Here is a 23,122-nt window from a genome sequence, read left to right as displayed (position 1 = left end):
CTGCTAAGACGCCCCCTTCAGAGGAGGCTGCTACCTACTTCTGCGGAGTTTAAAGCTGAACTGCTTACTGCTCTTCGAGGTGAGATGGCAGGCATTTTCAAGACAGAATTAGAGTCGGCGATGACAAATAACTTTACTCAGATAAAGTCCGAACTGCAGAGTGTGAAGACGGAGCTACAAGCTAACATGTCAGCTATCAGGTCGGAGGTGGATGTGCTAAAGATAACTGTGAATGACATGGAACGCTCGCTTTCTACATGTACTGATGATGTGGTTTCCCTCAAAAGTTCGGTGGACAAACTCTCGGCCCGACTTGTTTCTCTTGACAGTAGATGTGAGGATCTGGAGGCGAGGTCTCGCCGTAACAACATCAGGATAATAGGTCTACCCGAGGAGCACGGCACGATCGACGCGACCATAGTTTCCACCTTGCTGAAAGATGCTCTCGGCTTAGGGAAGGAGCCAGTTGTGGACCGTGCACATCGATCCCTACAGTCTGAGCCGAAACCCGGCGATCGTCCTCGTCCCATAATAGCACGTCTACACTATTATGCAGACTGTGTTGATATTCTACGACGTGCCAGAATTCACCGACGGATTGAGGTGAGGGATTCAACAGTCTCCATTTTCCCGGATTTCACCGCGGACGGCCAAAGCACGCGCTTCCTTCAATGATGTCCGACACCAGCTCAGGGACATTCCTGACGTAAGGTTTGGGCTGCTGCATCCAGCGTGTCTTCGGATCACCAGAGGGGATGTCACGAGGGAATTTACATCACCTGGCGAAGCCGCAGCTTTTGTGAAAACACTTAAGTAAACTTGGATTAGTTACCACTAAGTTATTGAAACACATGTTTGAGTGTTGATGCCACTGCAGTTATACTACTTTATTTTATTTATAAAAAGTGGTGAAATGTTTTTTATTGGTACTGTCTAGGTAATAGTTTTGAATATTATACCATTTCTGCAGATATGTTCTGTTTATGTTGACATGAATGGCACCATAACCCCTACTGTTCTAATAAGCAGTCAAACTTGCTTATGTATGTGCAGGTTTCTTAGATGGAGTTTTGTGGTGTTAATATTTCGGCCCTGTCTTTAGCTATATATTTTTATTTTCTTAACGTTCGCAGGAGCTCCAGTCAAGTTGGAGCGAGGGGAATATTACTATTTGGTCCAAAGCCTCGAGTCCATTCTTTTGGTTTTTGACTCCTTGTGGAGTTAGCACTGGTATCCTATCATTTGGGGATGGGATAGCGGAAGGTGTGTGGAGTGGCTAAATGGTTAAGACCGGTACCCTGTGTGCGAAAGACATCATGGTTGCAAGTTCGATTCCACCCCTGACTGATTGTACTCAATTCCGTTGTAAGTCGTTTTGGATAAAAGCATCTGCTAAATGACATGTAATGGAAAGTGCTGTGGGATCTGGGGTGAGTTAGTTGAGTCAGTTAAGCTCTTGTTTACCACCGTTGTTGTTTTTTTTTTTTTTTTCTTCTTTTCTCTTTCTTCTCCTTTGTCCCTGGAGTGTGGGGTTGGGAAAACTGGTTGCCTCCTATTTTGATACACATTTCACATGGCTAATGTTTCAAGCTCAAATGTGAGATTTATTAGTTGGAATATAAAAGGTCTAGGAGGTGCTGTTAAACGGTGTAGGGTGTTCTCCCATTTAAAGCGTTTGAAATTTGACATTGTATTTTTGCAGGAGACCCATATGAGGAACAAAGATCAAGTTAGACTGAAATGTCCTTGGGTTGCTGAGGTATTCCATTCTAGCCTCAACTCAAAGGCCAGAGGGGTTGCCATCTTGATTAGTAAATCCGTCCCATTTACCCTGACTACTACCATTTCTGATAAAGACGGCAGATATCTGATAGTTTTGGGTACTCTATTTCGTGTGCCTATCCTATTAGTTATTGTTTACGCACCAAATTTTGATAATCCTGGTTTTATGAACAGGTTGTTTGAAAATCTCCCATCTCTGAGTGACTGTTTTTTTATTTTTGGCGGGGACATGAACTGTGCTGTTGACCCTCAACTAGATCGGTCTAAACCTGGTTCAACCCAATCCCTAATGGCTAAGGCCCTCTGCAATTTTATGTCTAGTAATGGCTATGTTGACCCCTGGAGATTTCGTAATCTGAGCAGTAGACGATATTCTTTTTACTCGCATGTGCACCAAACTTTTTCACGCATAGATTATTTCTTTGTAGATGCTAAACTTTTTCCAAAAGTGACAGATGTTTGTATCATCCAATTATTGTTTCAGATCACTCACCGGTGTCCATAGATGTTCAGATTTCCTCAGAACCTCGCTATTCCACCCATTGGCGATTCAACACCTCACTTTTATCGGATGACAAATTTCATAAATTCATTGTAGGTGCAATAGAGGATTTTATTGTTCTTAATCAATCTGCTTCGGAACCTATCCCTAAGGCGCTACTGTGGGAGTCCTTAAAAGCATATCTGCGAGGTCAGATAATTTCATACTCTGCACATATAAGGAAATTAAGGATGTCGAATATATATATATATATATTCAGAGGCTTACATCTGCTTTAGAATCAGTAGACCAACAGCTTGCGACCGCCCCATCTGATGATCTTTCAAAGCATTGCGTGACCTTACCGACCGAGCTGGATCTTATCACAACTGCGGAGGCGGAACGCCTGTTACTTCATTCCCGTTCTAGATATTACGAACATGGCGATAGGTCTGGCAGGTTGCTAGCTCACCAGTTGCGTCGTCAAGCAGCCTCACGTCTAATACCTCGCATTAAGGATGGATCGGGAGAGTTGCAAGAGAACCCGGCTGTTATTAACTCTGTTTTTTCGTCTTTTTATGAGTCCCTGTACAAGTCTGAATTCTCATCGGATCCAGCTGATATGCACACGTTTTTAGATGAACTTCAGTTTCCTTCCATAAATCCAGAATTGTTTAATCAATTAGAGTCTGCTCTGACCATTCAAAAATTAAACTCAGCTTTACAAAGCATGCAAAATAATAAAGCCCCGGGGTCCGACGAGTTTCCGGTCGAATTTTTCAAAGCTTTTCATGCCAACCTTACTCCACTACTTTATTCTGTTTATGTCAAATCTTTGTCACTCGGTTCTCTCCCTCCTACATTGAGACAAGCCTCTATTAGTGTTCTTTTGAAGAAGGGCAAAGATGCTGATCTTTGTACTTCCTATAGACCAATTTCTTTAATGAACGTTGATACGAAGATTCTTGCAAAGGCCTTGGCTCGCCGACTTGAAAAGGTTCTTCCAACAATTATAAAGGGGCGTCAGCTTTATTATAATGTTCGTACTTTGTTAAATGTAATTTCCTCAAAAGAAGCAACAGCTGTACCTGAAGTAGTGATATCGGTTGATGCCGAAAAGGCATTCAATCGAGTAGCATGGAATTATTTATTTGCAGTCTTAGCTAAATTCGGATTTGGTAAGAGTTTTATATCATGGTTACACCTTCTTTATACACTCCCATGTGCCAGTATTACTACTAATGACATTCAATCCAGATATTTTTTTTTAAAACAGAGGTTGCAGACAGGGTTGCACCCTGTCTCCCCTCTTGTTTGCACTTGCTATAGAGCCCTTGTCTATGCACTTAAGGACCTCTCCCACTTTTGATGGCATCACCAGGACTCATACAGAGTTGAAACTGTCGCTATATGCCGATGACCTGTTGCTATATGTCGCAAATCCGGTAGGAGCCTGCCCCGCCATTGTTTCGCTCTTTCGTAGATTCGGCCGGTTCTCAGGGTATAAGGTTAATGTCGCCAAGAGTGAATGTTATCCTGTCAATAAATTAGCGATGCAGCTCTCCCAGTCGGACATTCCTTTCAAATTGAGCCCTTCTGGTTTTAGGTATCTTGGGGTTAACATTACCAGATCTTTTAAATCTCTTTACTCTTAAAATTTTTCTCCCGTTTTTGCAGAGATTAAGGCAGAGTTTCAAAAGTGGGGTTCCCTCCCCCTCTCTTTGATAGGACGAATAAACACTGTCAAGATGAATGTCCTGCCAAAGTTTCTGTTTCTGTTTAATTGTCTGCCGATATTTTTACCAAAAAGCTTTTTTAAAACAGTAGACTCGATTATTTGTAAATTTTTGTGGAATGGCAAAATGCCTAGAGTTAGACAAAAAGTACTTCAGAATTGCAAGTTCTATGGCGGCCTCTCTTTGCCAAATTTTCAATTCTACTATTGGGCCGCGAACATTACTAAAATTATATTATGGTCCAACTCAACTAATATACTTTGGCATCAATTGGAAGCCCAGTCATGCTCCCCAGGCTCTTTTTCTGCTTTATTAACCAGTTCAGTCACCGCAAACACCTCTGGCCTTACCTGCAACCCTGTGGTCATCGCTACGCTTAAGATATGGTTTCAATTTAGGAAGCAGTTTAAATTTACTGCTCCCACAGTTTTAACCCCACTGTTAAAAAATCCTGCGTTTAAGCCTGCGTTTACTGATTCCACTTTCTCCTTGTGGCAAGATAAGGGACTGAAATGTTTTGAGGACTTCTATAAGGAAGGGGTCTTTTGTTCTTTTGCAGATCTGTTTACTGAATTCAATCTTCCACCCTCTCATCTTTTTAGATATTTCCAGGTGAGAAACTGTGCAAAGTCCTTATTCTCCGACTTCCCTCGCCTTCCACCTAAGCAGCCATGGGGTGCTCTTACAATTGAATCCTTTACAGAGGTCTTTAATGTCAAACATTTACAGTTCTATTCAGTCGTATGATGTTCATTTGACCACCAACACATGAAGGTCTTGGGAGCGCGAACTTGGATTGGCTTTTGACGAATATTGATGGGAGTCCGCACTGCAGGTCGTTCACAGAACCTCTATTTGTGCCAGGTTGACCTTGATACAGTTTAAAGTTGTATTTAGATGTCACTATTCGAAGACAAGGTTGGCACAGATTTTCCAGAATACGGTGTCTGTGACAGATGCGGAGGCACGCCCTGCAATCTTACGCATATGTTTTTCTCTTGTCCAGCTCTGACCAATTTTTGGCAAATTTACTTGAGCACCATGTCTCAGATATTCTCCAGGACTATTCATATGTCACCACACATTGGTATTTTTTGTCTTCCAGAAGTATATACCCAATATTCCACTAAAGAGTTGGGGGTATTAGCTTTTACCTCCCTGATAGCTAAACGCCACCTCCTTCTTAACTGGAAATCCACAACAGTTCCTTCCAGCACACAATGGATTAAAGAGACTATGTCCTTTTTAAAACTAGAGAGAATTAGATATTCAAGAAGGGGAAACTTGAACACATTCTACAATAAATGGCAACCGTTTTTTTTTTATTTATCTATTTTTATTTTATCTTTTTTTATTATTATTTATTTATTATTGTTATTATTATTATTGTTATTTAATTTGATCTATTATGTTTATGTGGTTGGTTCAGTCATGTGATCGTTGTTTGTTTCTAAAAATATGAAAATCTAAGGGTGTATACAGACATTTAATGCCGACATCAATGTCTCTTGTATGTAAGTGCCTTTTGTTGTTCTTGTATGCACACCAATAAAAATATGAAACAGAAAGAGTTGTGATCATCGATAGTCTTATCACAGGTCACATTGACATGGGAATGTCTGATCTGTTTGCTTACATTGTAGACACAAATGCACATTATTGGATTTGTATCTGATTTATTTCCACACATGAATCTGATCTCATGCACTCTGAATCCATGTGAGAAAATGAGGACGATGAAGGCAGAGTTGAAGGCTCAGCCTAGCAAGGCAACAAGCTTTATTTTGAATTTTCGAAGTAACAAGGTTAACAGAAATGGATCAAACCGTCTTTTATACACCAACTAGCATGTGCATGCTACTTAATGCATGCCCTACAACATGGGCTCTAAGGGAAGTCCGTCTTTGTTTTCATCACATTCAGCATCACTTCCAGCTCCATCTTTAAGGTTCTGGGTAACAGCACCCCCTGGTGGTACAGCATTGTTACGCTTTACTTTGAAAATGTCCCATCTCTCAGGCAGCAGGCCCTTGTTGAACAGGACCAAAGCCAGTGCAGAAAAAGCTAGGATGGTTATCAGAGTACACAGCATGGAGAATGTTCTGACCGCAAATGTTTGGACGTAGACACCGTCCTCCAGTGTGCAACCGGGAAGGTAAAGAACGACAGGAAGACCTACAGTGTTCTCTCCTAACAGAATCCTCACAATCAGTCCTATGATGTGTTATTATATTCATTCATGTTCCTGTGCTTTCCTCAAGAAATGTATTTAATATATTTAAATTTGCATTGAATGAAAAGGTTAAATTAGCTATAGCTAAGTGTGAGAGCCAAGTCCAAGACAAAGATTGACACGACATCAAGCAATGTTGCCTTCACCAAACCATGTCTCTGCTGCAAGAGATATCACACACTTGTAGAGTGCTATCAGGTAGCAGAAATGGCTTACAAGGACAAGTTGGATTTTATAAGGATTTTATTATTAACTGCAAAAAGAAACTGGCATGTCAAATATGTTCAGAAAAACATCGAACCATGCTACACATTCCCAAAAAGGAGGATGTTCCAGAAAAGCCGAGTGCTGGCAGCCAAGAGGAGGCCAGTCCAGAGCAAACAATGGTCTCAAGTGCTCTTGTACACATAAAACAGAAAAAAAACATTTGTGATGGGGCCGGAGAAAAGTGTGTTCTTGCCATACTTCCTGTGTGCGTCAAGTCAAAAAAGGGCAGCAAAATTGTGGAAACATATGCGTTTGTCAATCCTGGGAGCTCAGCCACATTTTGCACAGACTCTTTAGCATGACAGCTAAATCTTCAAGGTAAAGGAATGTGAACTTATCTTAACCACAATGAGCTCAACTAAGCAAGTGGAAATTTGTCTTCTCAGAGACATGAAGGTTAGTGGACTTGAGGAAACTAACTTTATCAGTTTGCCAAAAGTCTTCACCCAAAGGACCGTTCCGGTGGCAAGAGAAAATATACCTACACAAAAGGACATTGATAAATGGCTGTATCTACAGGAAGTGAAACTGCCATGCATTGATGCTGAAATAGGGCTTCTTATTGGTAATAATGTGCATGAAGCATTCAAGCCATGGAAAGTTGTCCATAGTCAGGACAATGGGCACTATGCAGTAAAGACAATCTATGGATGGACCGTGAATGGCCCTTTAAGGGAACAACAAGACAGTGGATTGGATGGCAATGAGCAATATCAAGTCACAGTCAACAGGATTTCTATGGAGACAGTGGAAAATCTGCTTACACAGCAATACAATGTCGACTTTTCTGAGCATAGCTACAGTGATAAATTAGAAATGTCACAAGAAGACAAGCAGTTCATCAATTCTGTATCCAGTTCAGTGTATCATGTCGACGGGCATTACTACATTAACATGCCCACCAAAACATCACCAGTCAGTTTGCTATTATAACCAATAGAAGTGCTGCAGTGCAGCGAGCACTGAGTCTCAAGAAGAAACTCATCAAAAACCATGCATTCCACCAGGAATACAAAGTCTATATCGGTGATCTGATAAAGACAGGTTATGCAGTAAAGGTTCCAGAAACACAGTTGAAACGGCAGGATGGAAGAGTGTGGTATATTCCACATCATGGGGTGTACCACCCACAAAAAAAGACACTTCGGGTAGTGTTCGACTGTGCTGCCAGCTTTCAGGGAACCTCACTCAACAAGGAGCTGCTTCAGGGTCCAGACCTGACTAACTCCCTGATTGGTGTACTGACACGGTTTAGACAGGATCATGTTGCAGTCATAGCAGATATTAAAGCCATGTACCACCAAGTGAGAGTCCCAGAAGAGGATACAGATCTGCTGCGCTTCCTGTGGTGGCCAGAAGGAGACGTCACACAGGAAAGGGTGGAGCACAAAATGGTCGTTCACCTGTTTGGTGCAACCTCGTCGCCAAGCTGTGCCAACTTCGCTTTACGGAGGACAGCAGATGAGAACAGAACTGGATCTTCACCTGAAGCTGTGGAAACAATTCTCAGGAATTTTTACGTCGACGACTCTTTGAAAGCAGTCAATACAGAGAGTGAAGCCATTTCTTGTAGGAGACATTTCCTGGAGCTTGTAGCATTGTGCGCATCAGGTGGTTTCCATCTCACAAAATGGACAAGCAATAGCCGAGCGCTCTTAATGACAGTTCCAGAGAGTGAGAGAGCTAAAGAAGTTAAGGACTTAGACCTGGCTAAAGATGCACTTCCAGTGAAAAGAGTGTTAGGTGTGCTCTGGTGCATAGAATCAGACAGTTTCAAGTTCAGAGTTAACGTCAGCAGAAAGGCAGACACAAGATGAAGAGTTTTATCAGTGGTGAGCTCCATATATGACCCACTGGGATTCCTTGCTCCAGTTGTGCTTCCAGCTAAGAACAACTATGCAAGGAAAAACAGACATGGGATGAGGAAATTCCTGACAAACTGGCACGATTCTGGAACACATGGATAAATCAGGTGCCACAGCTTTCCAGCTGAGAGATTTGGACCTATCGCATCTGCACAACTGCACCATTTTTCGGATGCCAGTGAGAGTGTCTATGGAACAGTGTCTTTCTTGAAGCTGGTAAACAGCGATGGCCATGTGCAGTGTGCTTTCATGATGGGAAAGGCACGTGTGGCTCCTCTCAAGCAAACTACTATCCCACGTATGGAGCTGTCAACTGCTGTGGTGTCCGTTAACATGGATGCTCTTTTAAGGAGGGAGCTCCAGCTGGAACTAAAGGACTCAATGTTCTGGACAGATAGCACTGCTTTGTTAAAATACATTGGCAATGAGGCACTATGCTGTAAACCTTTGTTGCTGTCATCAAAGAAACAACCAAGGTAGAGCAATGGCAGTACGTCAACACCACAGAGAATCCAGCTGATTGTGCCTCTCGTGGGCTCACTCCAGAGAGAGTTTATGGCCAATCAGATCTGGATTAAAGGACCATCACATCTGACAGATCCAGACTATGTGTGTCTAACAAAGGTGGACAGAGTGAAACTCTCTGAGGATGATGATGAAGTGAGAAAGACTGCTATTGTTCACAGAACACAAGTTACTGAAAGTACTGACACAGTAAACAAGTTAATGGGTTACTATTCCAACTGGCATCGCCTCAAAAGAGCTGTATCATGGATGCTTAGGCTGAGAGAAGGTCTGCTATTCTTAAGCAAAAGGTGAAAAGAACTGGAAGCTGCAACTTACCATCAGGATGATGGCTCAAGCAAAGCAGTGATCGATGTAAACAAAGAGATACAGCAGTATAAAGCAACCTTGAGCAAGGGGCCTCTGACCTGACAAAACCTGAATGCAGCAGAAACGGAGATCATCTGTTATTGTCAAAGTAACAGGTTCCGAGATGAGATCTCATCATTAAAAAGAGGGGCACAACTAGTCAAAGGGAACAGATTTGTAAGCTAGACCCAGTGCTACAAAATGGCATACTGAGAGTAGGGGGTTGTCTCAGCAAATCTGCAATGCCTGAGGAATCTAAGCACCCCATAATCATGCCGAATGATATGCATCCCACAATGCTGCTTCTGAGGGACATACACGAAAAGGTTGGACATGCAGGAAGAAACCATATGCTCTCCCGCCTTCGCCAAAGGTTCTTGATCCCAGCAGCTAATTCTGCAGCAAGGAAACTCATATCCAGGTGCGTTACATGCAAAAAATTCCAAGCTAAAGCTCATGGACAAAAAATGGCAGATTTGCCTGCAGACAGACTGTTACCAGACAAACCACCTTTCATTGGTGTAGGTGTGGACTATTTTGGGCCGATAGAGGTCAAAAGAGGTCACAGCATCGTTAAAAAATACGGGGTATTGTTCACTTGTCTGACAACTCGTGCTGTGCACCTGGAGGTGTCCCACACACTCGACACAGATTCGTGCCTAAATGCACTTAGACGCTTCATGTGCAGGACAGGTCAAGTCTCTGTCATCAGGTCAGACAATGGCACTAACCTTGTCAGTGCAGAAAAGGAACTACGTGCAGCCATGCAACAGTGGGATGTGGTCAAAATACAGGATACACTTGTACAGAAAGGAGTCCAGTGGATTTTCAACCCACCTGCCGGACCTCATTTTGGTGGAGTGTGGGAACGTCAAGTGAAATATGTGAAGAAAGTCTTAAAGTCTATCCTGCATGAGCAGAGCCGGCCCTGGGCATAGGCAGTATAGGCAAATGCTAGGGGCGCCGTCATCCGCAGGGGGCGCCAAACAGGAAAAAAATAAATAATAATAAAAAAATAAAGGTGTATACATATATATATATATATATATATATATATACATAAATACTACTTCTGTCTTCTGCCATCATTACTATTATTTCGAAATATTATATAAGCCCACAGCAACATAAAGTCATAGCAAAGACTATTAAATAAGGCAGAAGCCTTTTTTCTGGGTGCAACGAGCCGTTGCTCTGTACCTGCCCTCTGTGAGGGGGGCGGGGTCAAGAGGCCAGCTGCCTGAATCTGACCCAGAGACGAAGAAAAAGATTAATGACACTGTATCGGAATTATGTCCAAAAGACTGAAGCCATCAGCTGCCCAAGGAAGGAAAAGAAGGAAAAAAGAGGAAGGAAAACGTGAAAAAGATAGAGGTACAGTAATGTCAATGTGATGAAGTGCATGAAATGAATAGTTTAATGCATCGTAGTTACCGTTGTTGGAGCAGAGTGTTAGCTTGCTAGCTTACTTCGGACGATAGCAACATTGTTTAATAATCACTAAATAGCTGAGTAAACGTGTGTTAATGTTACTCCACCTTAAATTCATCAGGGACGTTTGGAAACTTAACGTTAGGCCTGTTCAGGTGTTATTTTACAGGTGTCTTTCCTGCTTGTATGTCAGTTAAAATGCTTTTAGTTGTCCATCCCCTTTGTAATAGGGTGTGTGAGCTTCCCCACTCACAGCTCGTCCAAAGGAAGGGAAAAAGCCTGGGTGGTGGTGGAAAATAATCTTTTAATTTGAGTCCAACAGAAAAAGTCCACCAACCATACAGAAATAAAATGCAGTTGTCGCTCTCCGTCGCTCTCCTTCTCTCTCCTCGCTCCTGCTTCCTCCTTCCGGACCCAGCCTACTGCAAGAGACCAGAACCAGGTTACAAGTGTGCTTAAATAGCTGACTGATTACCTGATTCTGTCCAGCTGTCTGATCACCGGCTGAGCCACTCCTCCCTCTCCTCCAGCAGCCGCCACTCTAACCATACCCCACTGCCACAGGGTGGTTGTAAGCCTTTGGTTTTATGTGTCACAGTTTATGTTTGTTAAAGTTTACATCATTGTTAAAGTGCGGTTAAAGTGTATTACTGTTAATATTTCATACCTTAGCTTTCCCATATCATTCATAGGCTATATATACATATATATTCATTTCACTGCACTTTACTGGTTTTTGCACTCTGGTTAGACTGAATTGCATTGCAATGACAATAAAGTTGAATGAATCTCATCACATTTTCATTATTAGTCTATATTAGTCTCATGTATAGCACACCAAGCATCTGTTTTTTTTATTAAAATGTAACATGCAGTCGTCACATATACTTCTCTTCTCTCTTCAGATGCACTTCAAATATTTCAGTACCACCCCCAGTGACACAGCATCAGGTGCGGCTGTCCCGTCTACCTCTGCACAGCCCAGTGACACAGCATCAGGACTAAAGGCTGCACCTATAGACCCTGCTGACTGGCCATCTCTTACAGACAAAGTAAGAAGAGAGTTAGTTCACAGAGTCTTAGTTAATGGGGAAAAAATCAAAAGGAGCTGGCTGATGTACTCCAAAAAGAATGATAGCTTGCACTGTTTTTATTTGGTGTGATATTTTTTACTCAAAGAAATAAAATCTTGAATACACACATGCAGTTTCTGTGTGATTGTATGAAAGTTGATTGTGAAATTGACTGCTGCGATGCAAGGGGGCGCCAGCTAAAATCTTGCCTAGGGCACCAAATTACTCAGGGCCGGCACTGACTGTGCACCTTGTGCTTCTAAAGCTCTTTTGCTAAAAGATGAGTCAGTCCCAATATGAGGGATAATTGATGTTATTTTATTCACAAAAAAGTTGATAAAGTCATCACTGCTCAGTGTTAAAGGAATAGATGGTTCAGTGGAGCTGTGGCTCTGTGTCAGCCTGGCTACAGTGCTGAAAACAAACCTATGATTATTCTTATTTTCTTCAATTAAAGAAGAATAATAGGCAGCTCTAGCTTTGTGTAGGGCTTTTTTGTAAGCTACAAAACCATCTTTCTAGACTATATAAAATTCCTCTAGGTTATTGGAACGCCATTTTCTTTCTAATCTACGTAACGTCTGTTTAAGAGCACGAGTATTGGAGTTAAACCATGGTGCTCGTCTCATCTGATTCACCACCTTCTTTTTCAGAGGGGCAACACAATCTAATGTAGTACGCAGTGAGGCTGCTGTACTATCAACAAGGTTATCTATGAGGGCGGGAGTAAAATCACAAAAGGTACCTTCAGATGTACTGACATATGGCACCGAGTTAAATAAAGGTTGCACTGTCTCTTTGAATGTATTCATATTAAATATCAGACAGTATTTCTTATTTATGTTATTGTAGTTCATTATTGTACAATTAAATGTGAGTAAATAATGATCAGTAAGGAGAGGGTTTTGAGGAACTATGTTTAAGTTATCAATATCAATACCATAAGTTAAAACAAGATCGAGGGTGTGATTAAGGCAATGAGTTGGTTTATTAACGTGTTGAATAAAACCTATTGATTCCAACAGCGAGTTAAATGCGCAGCTAAGACTATCACGGTCAACATCTACATGGATGTTGAAATCCCCTACAATTATGATTTGATCTGTCTTAAGCACTAACTCAGATAAGAACTCAGAGAACTCTGATATGAACTCTGAATAAGGTGCAGGTGGACGATAAACTGTGACTATCATAACTGGTTTTTGTGATTTCCAACTAGGATGAGATAGATTAAAAATAAGGCTTTCAAACGATGAATATCCTGGTTTGGGTTTGGGATTGATAAATAATCTAGTATTAAAAATGGCTGCAACACCTCATGAGTGGGTGGAGTTGACTCATTTAGACTAACGTAATCTTCTTCATGTAACCAAGTTTCAGTTACACAGAATAAATCAATACAATTGTCAGAAATTAGATCATTTATTAAAACAGATTTTGAGGAGAGAGACCTAATATTTAATAGTCCACATTTAAAAGTGGTATTATTTGACTCTATTTTATTGTTGGTATTAATCTTTATTAAGTTAGAATGTCTAACTCCTCTTCTGTTTATTATTGATTTATTTACTTTAGTTTTAACTTTAGTAGGTCGAGGGACAGACACAGTCTCTATGGGGTTTTTAATTGGTGACTGCTCGAAAAGAAGCACAGAGAAGCATGGAAGACTGCAACTCTGTGTCCTGGTCTCAACAATGCGACCAAACCGTACAAGTTGCCCATAACTGTCTTTCACTCCCACTGTCACTAGAAATATGTAACTGTTTTACACTTTTTTCTCCAGTACATGTCTCCCAATCCCTCTATCAATGACATCAAAGTGTCTGCAGTACCCTTTATCTAACTAACATCAAAGGTCCCCAAAGCCACGTTCCTTGTGAAACGAGGCGACAGGCTACTAGATGTGACTTGTAGTTCACGAGCTGGGAGAAGCTCCTCCCACACTGGTCACAGCAGTATGGCTTCTCTTTGGTGTGGACCCGTATGTGTATCTTGTATATACTGAAATACGTGAAAGTCTTTTCACACTGGACACACTGGTACGGTCCATTGTGGTCACACAGGTGTTTTCTGTAGGAGCTCTGCTCGCTGAAATCCTCCCCGCACTGGTCACAGCGGTACGCCGTCTCTTCCGGGTGAGTATACAGGTGAAGATTGTACAGTTGGCTGATGGAGTTTCTCTGCGTCGTGGGTGACTTTGTGTCTTCTCAGACTGCAAATCCAACGGAAACATTTCCCACAGCTCTGACACTGATGGGGTCTGCTTTCTTCTTTGTCCTCCTGTTTCAACTGAGGAGAACTCCAAGGCAAGTGGAGTCAGAGTGGCAGTCAACATATTCTAAAGATATTAAAGACTTAAGAAGGTGTAGATTTATTTGGTGTCCATTTTCCTTTGTGTCTCTGTTGGTAGTCAATGACTAATGTGCCACTAACGTACAACATTTAAAGGTCCCATATTATACCCTATTTCTCTAAGTTAAAATAGTTCCCTGGTGTCCTAATGAACATGTCTGTGACATGTTTTGGTCAAAATACCATAAGGATGAAGCACCATAGCAGTTCAATAACCCTGCTAAACCCTGTGCCTGGTCCCTTTATATGCAAGTGAGACACAGGTAAACATACACCCACTTCTTCCAGGGGGTGTGTCGACGCCAGCACGCTCACGCTACCATGACAACAGTTGAACGTGAACCGTGGGAGGAACATGGCTGGTGGAGGAAACATTGCGGTTCAACCATATATGTTTGAACCAGAGTCCGACCCTGAACAAGAGAAAACTACGGAAGAAGTTGTAGTATGTAGACTGCAACAGGACGTGTCAGAATGGTCAGTTATGAGCTCTATTTGACCGTTTCCTAAAAATGTGTGTTTGTACGTCGGTGAAATACGGTCGCTGACTAAATACGGCGACCGCTGGCCGCAGTCTGATGTGAAGTGGTGCGAACACACGAACACACGTTTGCTGACTTTATCCGGCACATTAGCTTCATATATAAAATCCTCTGAGGCTGGAAGTTTGTGTAAAACACTGTGCTCCACTGTGCAGCCACCAACAGCACACAGTCCATCTGCGTTGACATAATACCGCTCTTCCTCCCTCGCCGGCACTCTCGCATTTTATAGGGACAAGGTGGAGCTAAGGTGGAGCTAAGGTGGAGCTCTCCAAGTAAACTTACTGGTGGGTGGTAACATTCACGGTGAAATGCGCATGCTGCCGTCATAAGCGCAGGGAATTCAACATTGCATGTTTTATCGCCTATACTTACACTAAGGGGGACCACGAAAACATGACTGAGTATTCTTTTTCCACACTTTGGCGACTGGTAGGGCCTCCAGAGTCCCAAATGTAAGTATTGAAATGGTTAAAAAGTAGATTTTGCATAATATGTCCCCTTTAAAATGAAAAACTGGCATGAGTTCCTATTGCTTATTATGACTCATGATTAACTGACAGTTGGCTGTTAACTTGTTTAAATATTGGTTAAGGATAGTAATATGGCCGTTCAGACATAAGGCTGTGATTTAGCGCCCTCTGCTGCCACTGAGGAAACAAAATCATCCATATGCATCATTTTCTTTCCAAGTCTTTCTGTACAGTGCTCACCTCTTCAGAAGAATTCATTTCATTTCTTTATCAGTCAACGTCCTCCACATCTTCTCCTCAGCAGGTGTGAGCGCTGAAAGGATTGTTGCTACAACAGTGACGGTGTAAATACAGACATCGAGCGGTCAGACTGTCACATATCTCAGCGTGGTGCTGCCACACCAGTGAATTGAAAACTGAATGTTTATCATGTTAGCTGGAGATGACAGACGAACTGAGGGACGTGGTTCATTTACAGGATTTGAACATGAGTTCTACCTCAAGCTCAGGTCGACATGAGGAGAGATTCTGCTGTTATTAAACATTGTGGATGAAAGTAGTCTGAACAGCCAGAGATGGCGTCAAATCTCAATGATTGGGTTCACAACATATGGCAACAGGTCAGGGATCCACTTCTGCCAAGGACCTATTCATCTCAAATATACAGTATGTACTATACTGTTAGAAAAAGACCTGTATATTGTTCTAACAATAAACCATTGTATATTATAGAAAGAGACAAAGATCAGCGACAGCATTTTAGCCGAGTCATTATGTGGACTCTTTATTTCTGCTTCACGGGACGAGATGAGAAGTATTATTGTCTTTGAAATTGCTTGAAATGGGTGTAGGTGGTGGGGTGGTGTTATCAACAAGTATCGGACTGATAGTGGTCGATATTCCAGGTTTCCAGGCAAATATATCTCTGTCCTTTCAAACTGTTAAAACTAAGAGCAACTGATTTTTCCCGCATTGTCAATTTTAGCCATTTTATATTAAAAACCGGTTTACAGGTGTACCTAATAAAGTGGCCAGTGATTGTACGCGTAGACGCCGAATCGGCTGCATCACAAGCTAACGGGGCTAACACGGATTAGTGCGAGGAGTCTGACTAAATACGCAACACTTACACGGTCAAGTTAATTAGAAAATCGGTTAGTTAGCTAGATACTAAGTTACTAAATTGTCCTGGGGCTTTACGTCCATCAATACACGCTAAGTAAACAGAATGGAGCCTCTGCTGGCAGCAGTGTTGCTACGCTAATGTCGCCATTTTGTAAAGTGATGCCACGATGACGTCATAGCTGGAGAGAGCTAGTTTTATTTTAAATGTGGTTATTTTATACGGGAAATGTTATATTAATGCACGTAAATGGGTGAAAAGAAGAGCAATAGTTCAACAGTTAGAAACCTAACATGTTTTGTTAACATAATTGACCAAAAGGTATCAAGATTACAAACAAACAACCTCTTTTAAATGACATTTATGACCTACAATGGCAATAATTTTAATTTGTTCATGCAGAAGAAATCTCTAAAAAAATAAAAAAATAAAAAGATAATAATAATAATAATAATAATAATATATGCAATAAATTGCTACATGCATGTCATTAATTAATTATCACCAATTTCTACTGCAATAGAGAATAGATTGATATTTGTAAAACACTCAAAGCTATTATATTTGTTATCATCCCAGTTCAGTAGAAGTAATGGGTGACTACATCCAGAAGAGGGCAGTAAAGCTAGATTACCAACTGTTGTAAAACACCAAACAACATGACATCAACATCAACTGAGCTGTTTGCTATGGAAGAAAAGTGATGTCACGAGGATCACTGGGATGTTCACAGTCTGTCCAGAAACTTCTCAATTTCACGGCACCTATAATTCTTGCCTCTGTCTCTGATCTTCTCCAGAGCTTTAATGCTGTTCTGTCGATAGAACGACTCGATCGGTATCTCCGCCGCCTTCATGTGATAATCCAGCGATCCGTTGAAGTTCTGCCGTTGGAAGTATAGAAATTTTGCATACATGTTGTAAAGGACCTGCTTGTCTGCAGGTTGCAGGTCCCGTTCAAGCAGCTCCCGGTATATGTCCTCAGCTTCACCCAGGCCGCGAGGGGACTGTGCGTACACACTTGCAAGGTCCAATCTCTTGACAAAGTTAGAATGCGGGTAAAGAGAAATCACCTGCTTGTGGAGACTGATCGCTTTATCTATCATTTGCGGTGTTGGGGGACTGCCCCTTGAATTGATCTTCCACTTGTAACAGAGTGCCAGGCATCTTTTCAGATAGCGTTTGTCTGGATGGTTTAGGAGAGCCTCCTCTGCCAAAGCTATAGCCTTGTCATAAGATTTATCGCTTCTGTAAATCCGTAGTATCACTTTGATTCCACTGTAGCTGCTGACGGGATTTCCCAAAATCCTTGTTGCCAACTCACTCACTTCATCTTTAACATCTTCTCCTCTGGCACGCTGCCTAAGGCACACTGCAGCAAGTTCCAGGTTCTCTGGATCCTGTTCCTTGGCATTCTGCATTCTCTCCATGAAGTCTGCCCCTAGTTGGTTCTCATCGTGCTTATGAAGACTGGCCAACCCTATCAGATGGCTGGTCTGCCACTCCACCATGTCTGGCTGCATCCCGATGGCTTTCTGGAAGTATTCGCCCGCCAGTACCTTGTGTTCTCTGCTGAACTTCAGCAGAGTCCAGGCTTTTTCAGCATAGATCTCCGGGTGCAGCTCGTCCTGTGATGGAGATGGGAATTCTTCCTTCAGAGCAGCAACCTTTGACAGGTAAGCCTGACTCTCTGCTTCCTCACCTTGGCGATAGTGCAGCCAAGCCAGATTTCCATAGTTCACCAGCAGCCATGGACCCCTGTCTGCGTCTCTTGTTCGGTTTAGAGCTTCTGTAGCCATGCTGAAGAAACTCCTGGCTTCGTTGGCTTCATTGGTTCCCAGCTGGAAGTGGATGTAGCCCTGCAGGTTGTAAATGTGACCCAGCCAACAGTTTCCCTCATCAGTTCCAATGTCCTGCAGCATCTCCCTGAGGTGTAAAAGTATGGACTTGTTGTCATCCAGGTCCCAGGTGAAGTGGCACTGCAGCTTTTTCAGTTTGGCCTCCAGCGTAGTCTCACTCTGTGCGGCGCTGGTGGAGTTTAATTTAAGACATTAAAACGTTGTCACTATGTTGACAGAATATTCTCAGTGGCAATTTTACATTTATCTCTTATTTATTGGCAGAAATTAAATATACTGTCCATATTTCTACGACCCCTGTGTTCAGTTACTGATTTGAGAGTACTATAACAAGTGCCATAACAATCAATATTAATTGATTGATTGTTATTTGGATAATAAAAGTCATATGGGTTTTCCTCTAGGCTGCCGTAATGCACCACAATATTTCTGCAGCCTCCCAAACAGACGGCTCGGCCTGAGATGTGAACTATGCAAATGAGGAAGAATGTCAACCAATCTTTAAAAATTGGGGCACCCAATGGCCGACATATGAACGCTTTTCTCTTTTTTCCCCATCATGGAAAATATAACACAGTTTAATAAATGATAAACAAAACAGCGTTTGGTCTGTCTGCATTCTGTGTCTGCACCAAGGTTATAATAGTTTTAGTTTTCCTCTGTTTTAATTTGAGTATTTGCCAAGATTCAAAAAGATTCAAAAAGGTCATAATAAGTATTGTTTCATAAAACCCCAGCAAAAGATGGCATTTTAAACATGAGTTAGGACAGAAGAATAACCATCCAAAAAAGTTATATCACTAATAATGAACAGAAATATCTTAACAGGTGGAACTGATTTATACCACTAAGTTATTATTAGTGACGTAGTAAAGTTATTATTCCCCTATAGGAAAATAATGATTCTGCCCATAAACACTTTCACATAAAAACGTTTCTAAACCACACCATCTCTGATATTCTTTATTATTAATAATGATAATAATAATAACAATAATAATAATAACAATAATAATAATAACAACAACAACAATAATAATAATAATATGAAATAATTGCATGAATTCACCTCATCCTGAGCTGTTTCCTGGCCTCTGTGGTCAGCTCGTCTGGTTGTAGTTGGATTAGACTTGGGATCACTGTTGTATCGTCAGCAGCAGTTTGTGCAGCAGTGTTTCGGATGAGGGCCGGAGACGCTTTTATGAGGGCGTCTGTAACTTCTGTTTCTCCTGAAACGAAACCTTGACTCAGCAGTTACGCCCTTTAACTTCAGTGAAATGACAAATATGTTTGGATGGACGCATTTACGTCATACACACACAAGATTGTGTAGCTATTCTTGACTGCCAGTTATTTGGAAACCAAAACCTCACCTCTAATCTCAAAGATAACCAGGGGGGTATTCCATCAACGTAGCTAAGAATTGCCAGACTTAGGTGTAAGCTTGAAGCTTGACTAAGCTCCATCTCCCAATCTAGCTCCAAGTCGTTCCATCAAGTGAAATCAGCTGGCTCCACCTGACGCTTAGTCAAGCCTCACCTGTTAAGCCTCAACTTGTGCACGCCCACAGGGAAAATAAAAAGCCCATTCTAGTCGAGCGCGGAAACTGTGAAAACTGGAGAAGGGTCTAGCTGCAGACCCGCAGACCACTCAACGAAACACCCCTTTACTCAACGAAACACCCCCTCACACTACACGACACTCTGATTGGCTCTCAAGAGACTGCGTCTGAAACGTGATGAAGTTTACGTTGACCGAGTATGAAGAGAGAACCCGAAAAAGTAACACGGGAAAAACACGGGAAAATGACGGAGGAAAAGGTAAGAATTGATAAAAAACACATTTAGATATTGAACACTGGATGAATAGTCATTATTTGTATCCATTAAATCAATTAAGTGTGGTTTATTAACCAGTAATGTCTGCATGCTGTAACGATAGCGATTGTAACAGCAAGCAAGACGCAGCGATTTTCTCCCTTTTTTCTTTTTTTCCTTTTTTTTTTATTTATATGTACAGGTTATAACATTGACAATATAACATTCTCTCATTTGAACCAAGAAATGTATAAGATAAACTATATGATCTCTATATATTAGTATGTATCTGTATCTTTGACTCTGACAAGTTGCACACAGCTTTGCTCATTTGAAAACGTGTGACCTCAGTTCTACAATTGTTAAGATAAAAGATTTGATGATGAATAATATTTTTCATGTTTAGAAATTAGGGCCACACGGTGGTGTAGTGGTTAGCACTCTCGCCTTGCAGCGAGAAGACCCGGTTGGAACAAGGGCCTTTCTGGATGGAGTTTGCATGTTTTCCCCGTGTGTGCGTGGGTTCTCTCCGGGTTCTCCGGCTTCCTCCCACAGTCCAAAAACATGCAATGTGGGGATAGGTAAATTGGACACTCTAAATTGACCATAGGAGTGAGTGTGAGAGTGAATGGTTGTTTGTCTCTATCTGTGTGTGGCCCTGCGATGGACTGGCGAACTGTCCAGGGTGTACCCAGCCTATCGCCCAATGTAGCTGAGATTGGCACAGCACCCCCCGCGACCCTCTGGTGGAGGATAAAGCGGTAGGTGATGACTGATGATTATTTGGAAATTAGAAGTTCTGTTGAATCACAGTCAACAGTGTCATTTGATTTGATTTATTTTAGTTAGCCTGCATATATTTTAGGACAGGGAAAGTCTTACAGGCAAATGCAGTCCAGTTCATTACTACTTGATTCTGGATTAAAAATGTTTCCATGTTAAAAATACAAAATACAATTTTAATTTACATTTTCTTTTATAGAGCAACACTACGTTCAGTAATGGAGCAGACCCTGAGCTGAGAACATGCGACTCGGACACTTATCAGTGTCTGATCTGCACAAAAAAGGGGAGCTATGCAAAGCTTGTGTCCCATCTGCAGGGACACCAAAGGTCAATGGTGGAGTACGGTGGTAAGTCCTAAATGATCAAATATTTTTTCATTTCAACGCTGAAAGGCTTTAATTTCCCCATGAGCCTTATGTATTATTAAATGTGATGTTATTTCTGTTTGTCCTGACCATGGATAACTGTGACCATCAAACTATTCAACTCATCCATTTGAGTATCAGAAACTCAAAATAAGTAAAGTAAACTAATGCTGGAGCCATTTCATCTATGTGTACTGTACTTCATGTGTGTAGAATCTTAAGTCAATGTGTATTTTATTTTCACTCTTGTTGAGAATTTAGATATTGAGAAAAAGTTTCAAGATTCCTGCATTTTTATAGATGCCCCTGATAATAATGATTGTTCTCAGAAGTAATGTAACAATTTGCCTCTCAGACAGGCTTATCTGTATATCCATTTAGGGCAGTGATGTTACTGTGGCCAAACAAGTTGCCAGCCAGGATGACACCTCTTATCAGAGGAAGTGCAAATAATCAGGGAAAGAAAATGTCTTATTCAAAGTTCTTAATCACATGTATTCAGTGTTGCATATTATGTGTAATTTAATTTTCGGAAAGGGCCCAACAAGCCCAACAGAAGCGACGCGAGGCATGTTGTCTGTTAACCAGTGTAATCACAGAGGATCAGGGCATGCTGCAACACCTTAAAGTGAGTGACAATGGCATTTAGTGTGGTGTTTGTGTATTTGTATATGAATACCCAAACTAAAATCCTATACAATTTTTATAGAACATCATCACAGGCAACACGGTGTCTCCTTGGGCCAAGAAACAGGACAGGGTCATCCTTCTTTTTGAAGATGATGAGATGATGTGGACAAAGTCATGCACTTCTTGTCTGAAGTACTCGAACGTACTGAGACAGACAAGAAGTCTGCAGATCCAGTGGCGTTTGTAATGGATGTACTTTTGCCAGAGGTGAGATCTCAGACACTGACACTGATTTGTAGACTACATGTTTTATATGACTGCATATGTCTGTCTCCTTGTCTACATGGTCACTGTCTAACACAATCTTAAATCTTAATCTTCATGCCACAGGCAACAGTATACGCCCTCGGAGCTGTTCACTCCATCTCCCTGGACAAAGCCAAGGAGATGTACATGCGTGGCACAGAGTTTGACTCAAGGTAAGCCGGATAGTTTAGGAAACTGTTAATCCAATTTTCAGTTTATATCTTATTATGTATTTGAGTGTCTTTAACGACTTCATTATTTTGCTATATCGTTTTGTCTTGTCAGCGAGATAACCCAGCTTGGGGAACAGCTTCAGAGCCACATTTCCTCAAAAGTGAGGCAGAAACTGGATAGCTTCCTGAGCAATTACAAGAAAGCCTTGGAGTGTGAGGAATTCCTCAGGCGCCTGTAATCCCTGGGTAGTGAATGTGTCTGCTGGATAGTCTGTTGTGTATAACATAAAGAAAATATATCATTCATCACTTGTATTCATTACATGGATTTGAAAGTTATACAACTTTCTGTGCAGAATCAAGGGTTTCAGTGCATTTGTTTTACTTTCATCAAAAGACCTACTGATGTCCATCTGGCTGGGTTTGATTCAGATACCAATGTTTCACATATCTTCCTGGAAATAGGTAACATCTCCTTAATGACATACTCAGCAGATCTTGTCTACTTAACTTCTGTCTACCACCAGCTGGACCACAGCAGCACAGAATTTTAGGAGGGTTTCTTTCAGGTTAAAAACCTGATCAAGTAGACTTTTATTAGTTCTAATCGTTGTTCTGTCCAGTTGAACAACATGTCAAACTACAGACTAATAAGACATTCAATAAATGTAGGCCTATATTAAACACACCTTTTTGTAACATACAGGTTGCCATGATGTTGGAAGTTTGCAAAAACAAATGAAATTATTCAAAGTGTGTGTTCAAAGTGGAATTTGTGATATTATACTGTATAAACGTGATATTATATTGTATAAACATTGTATAAACGTGATATTATATTGTATAAACATTGTATAAACGTGCTATTATATTGTATAACCATTGTATAAACGTGATATTATATTGTATAAACGTGATAATTATATTGTATAAACGTGATAATTATATCACATAAA

At 41.3% G+C, this 23,122-nt stretch overlaps 1 protein-coding gene across 2 annotated transcripts; it reads left to right on the top strand.

Annotated features, from left to right (window-relative positions):
- Window positions 1–13,641: 13,641 nt before the first annotated feature.
- LOC131466447 (PWWP domain-containing DNA repair factor 3A-like) lies at window positions 13,642–22,455 on the top strand. Of its 2 annotated transcripts, XR_009241424.1 has the most exons (6): window positions 13,642–13,876; window positions 14,382–21,039; window positions 21,595–21,685; window positions 21,767–21,954; window positions 22,078–22,166; window positions 22,279–22,455. XR_009241424.1 is itself a non-coding variant. In XM_058639671.1 (4 exons), the coding sequence occupies exons 2-4, from the start codon at window positions 21,862–21,864 to the stop codon at window positions 22,403–22,405; spliced, it is 309 nt and encodes a 102-aa protein (XP_058495654.1). In that variant the 5' UTR covers window positions 21,080–21,685; window positions 21,767–21,861; the 3' UTR covers window positions 22,406–22,455. The 2 variants fall into 2 exon arrangements, 1 of the variants encoding a protein (XP_058495654.1); XM_058639671.1 differs by lacking the exons at window positions 13,642–13,876; window positions 14,382–21,039 and having other exon boundaries at window positions 21,080–21,685.
- Window positions 22,456–23,122: the final 667 nt, after the last annotated feature.

The sequence above is a fragment of the Solea solea genome, chromosome 10, assembly GCF_958295425.1.
Source record: "Solea solea chromosome 10, fSolSol10.1, whole genome shotgun sequence".
Taxonomy (NCBI): Eukaryota; Metazoa; Chordata; class Actinopteri; order Pleuronectiformes; family Soleidae; genus Solea; species Solea solea.
This window is presented reverse-complemented; position numbering and strand designations above follow the sequence as displayed.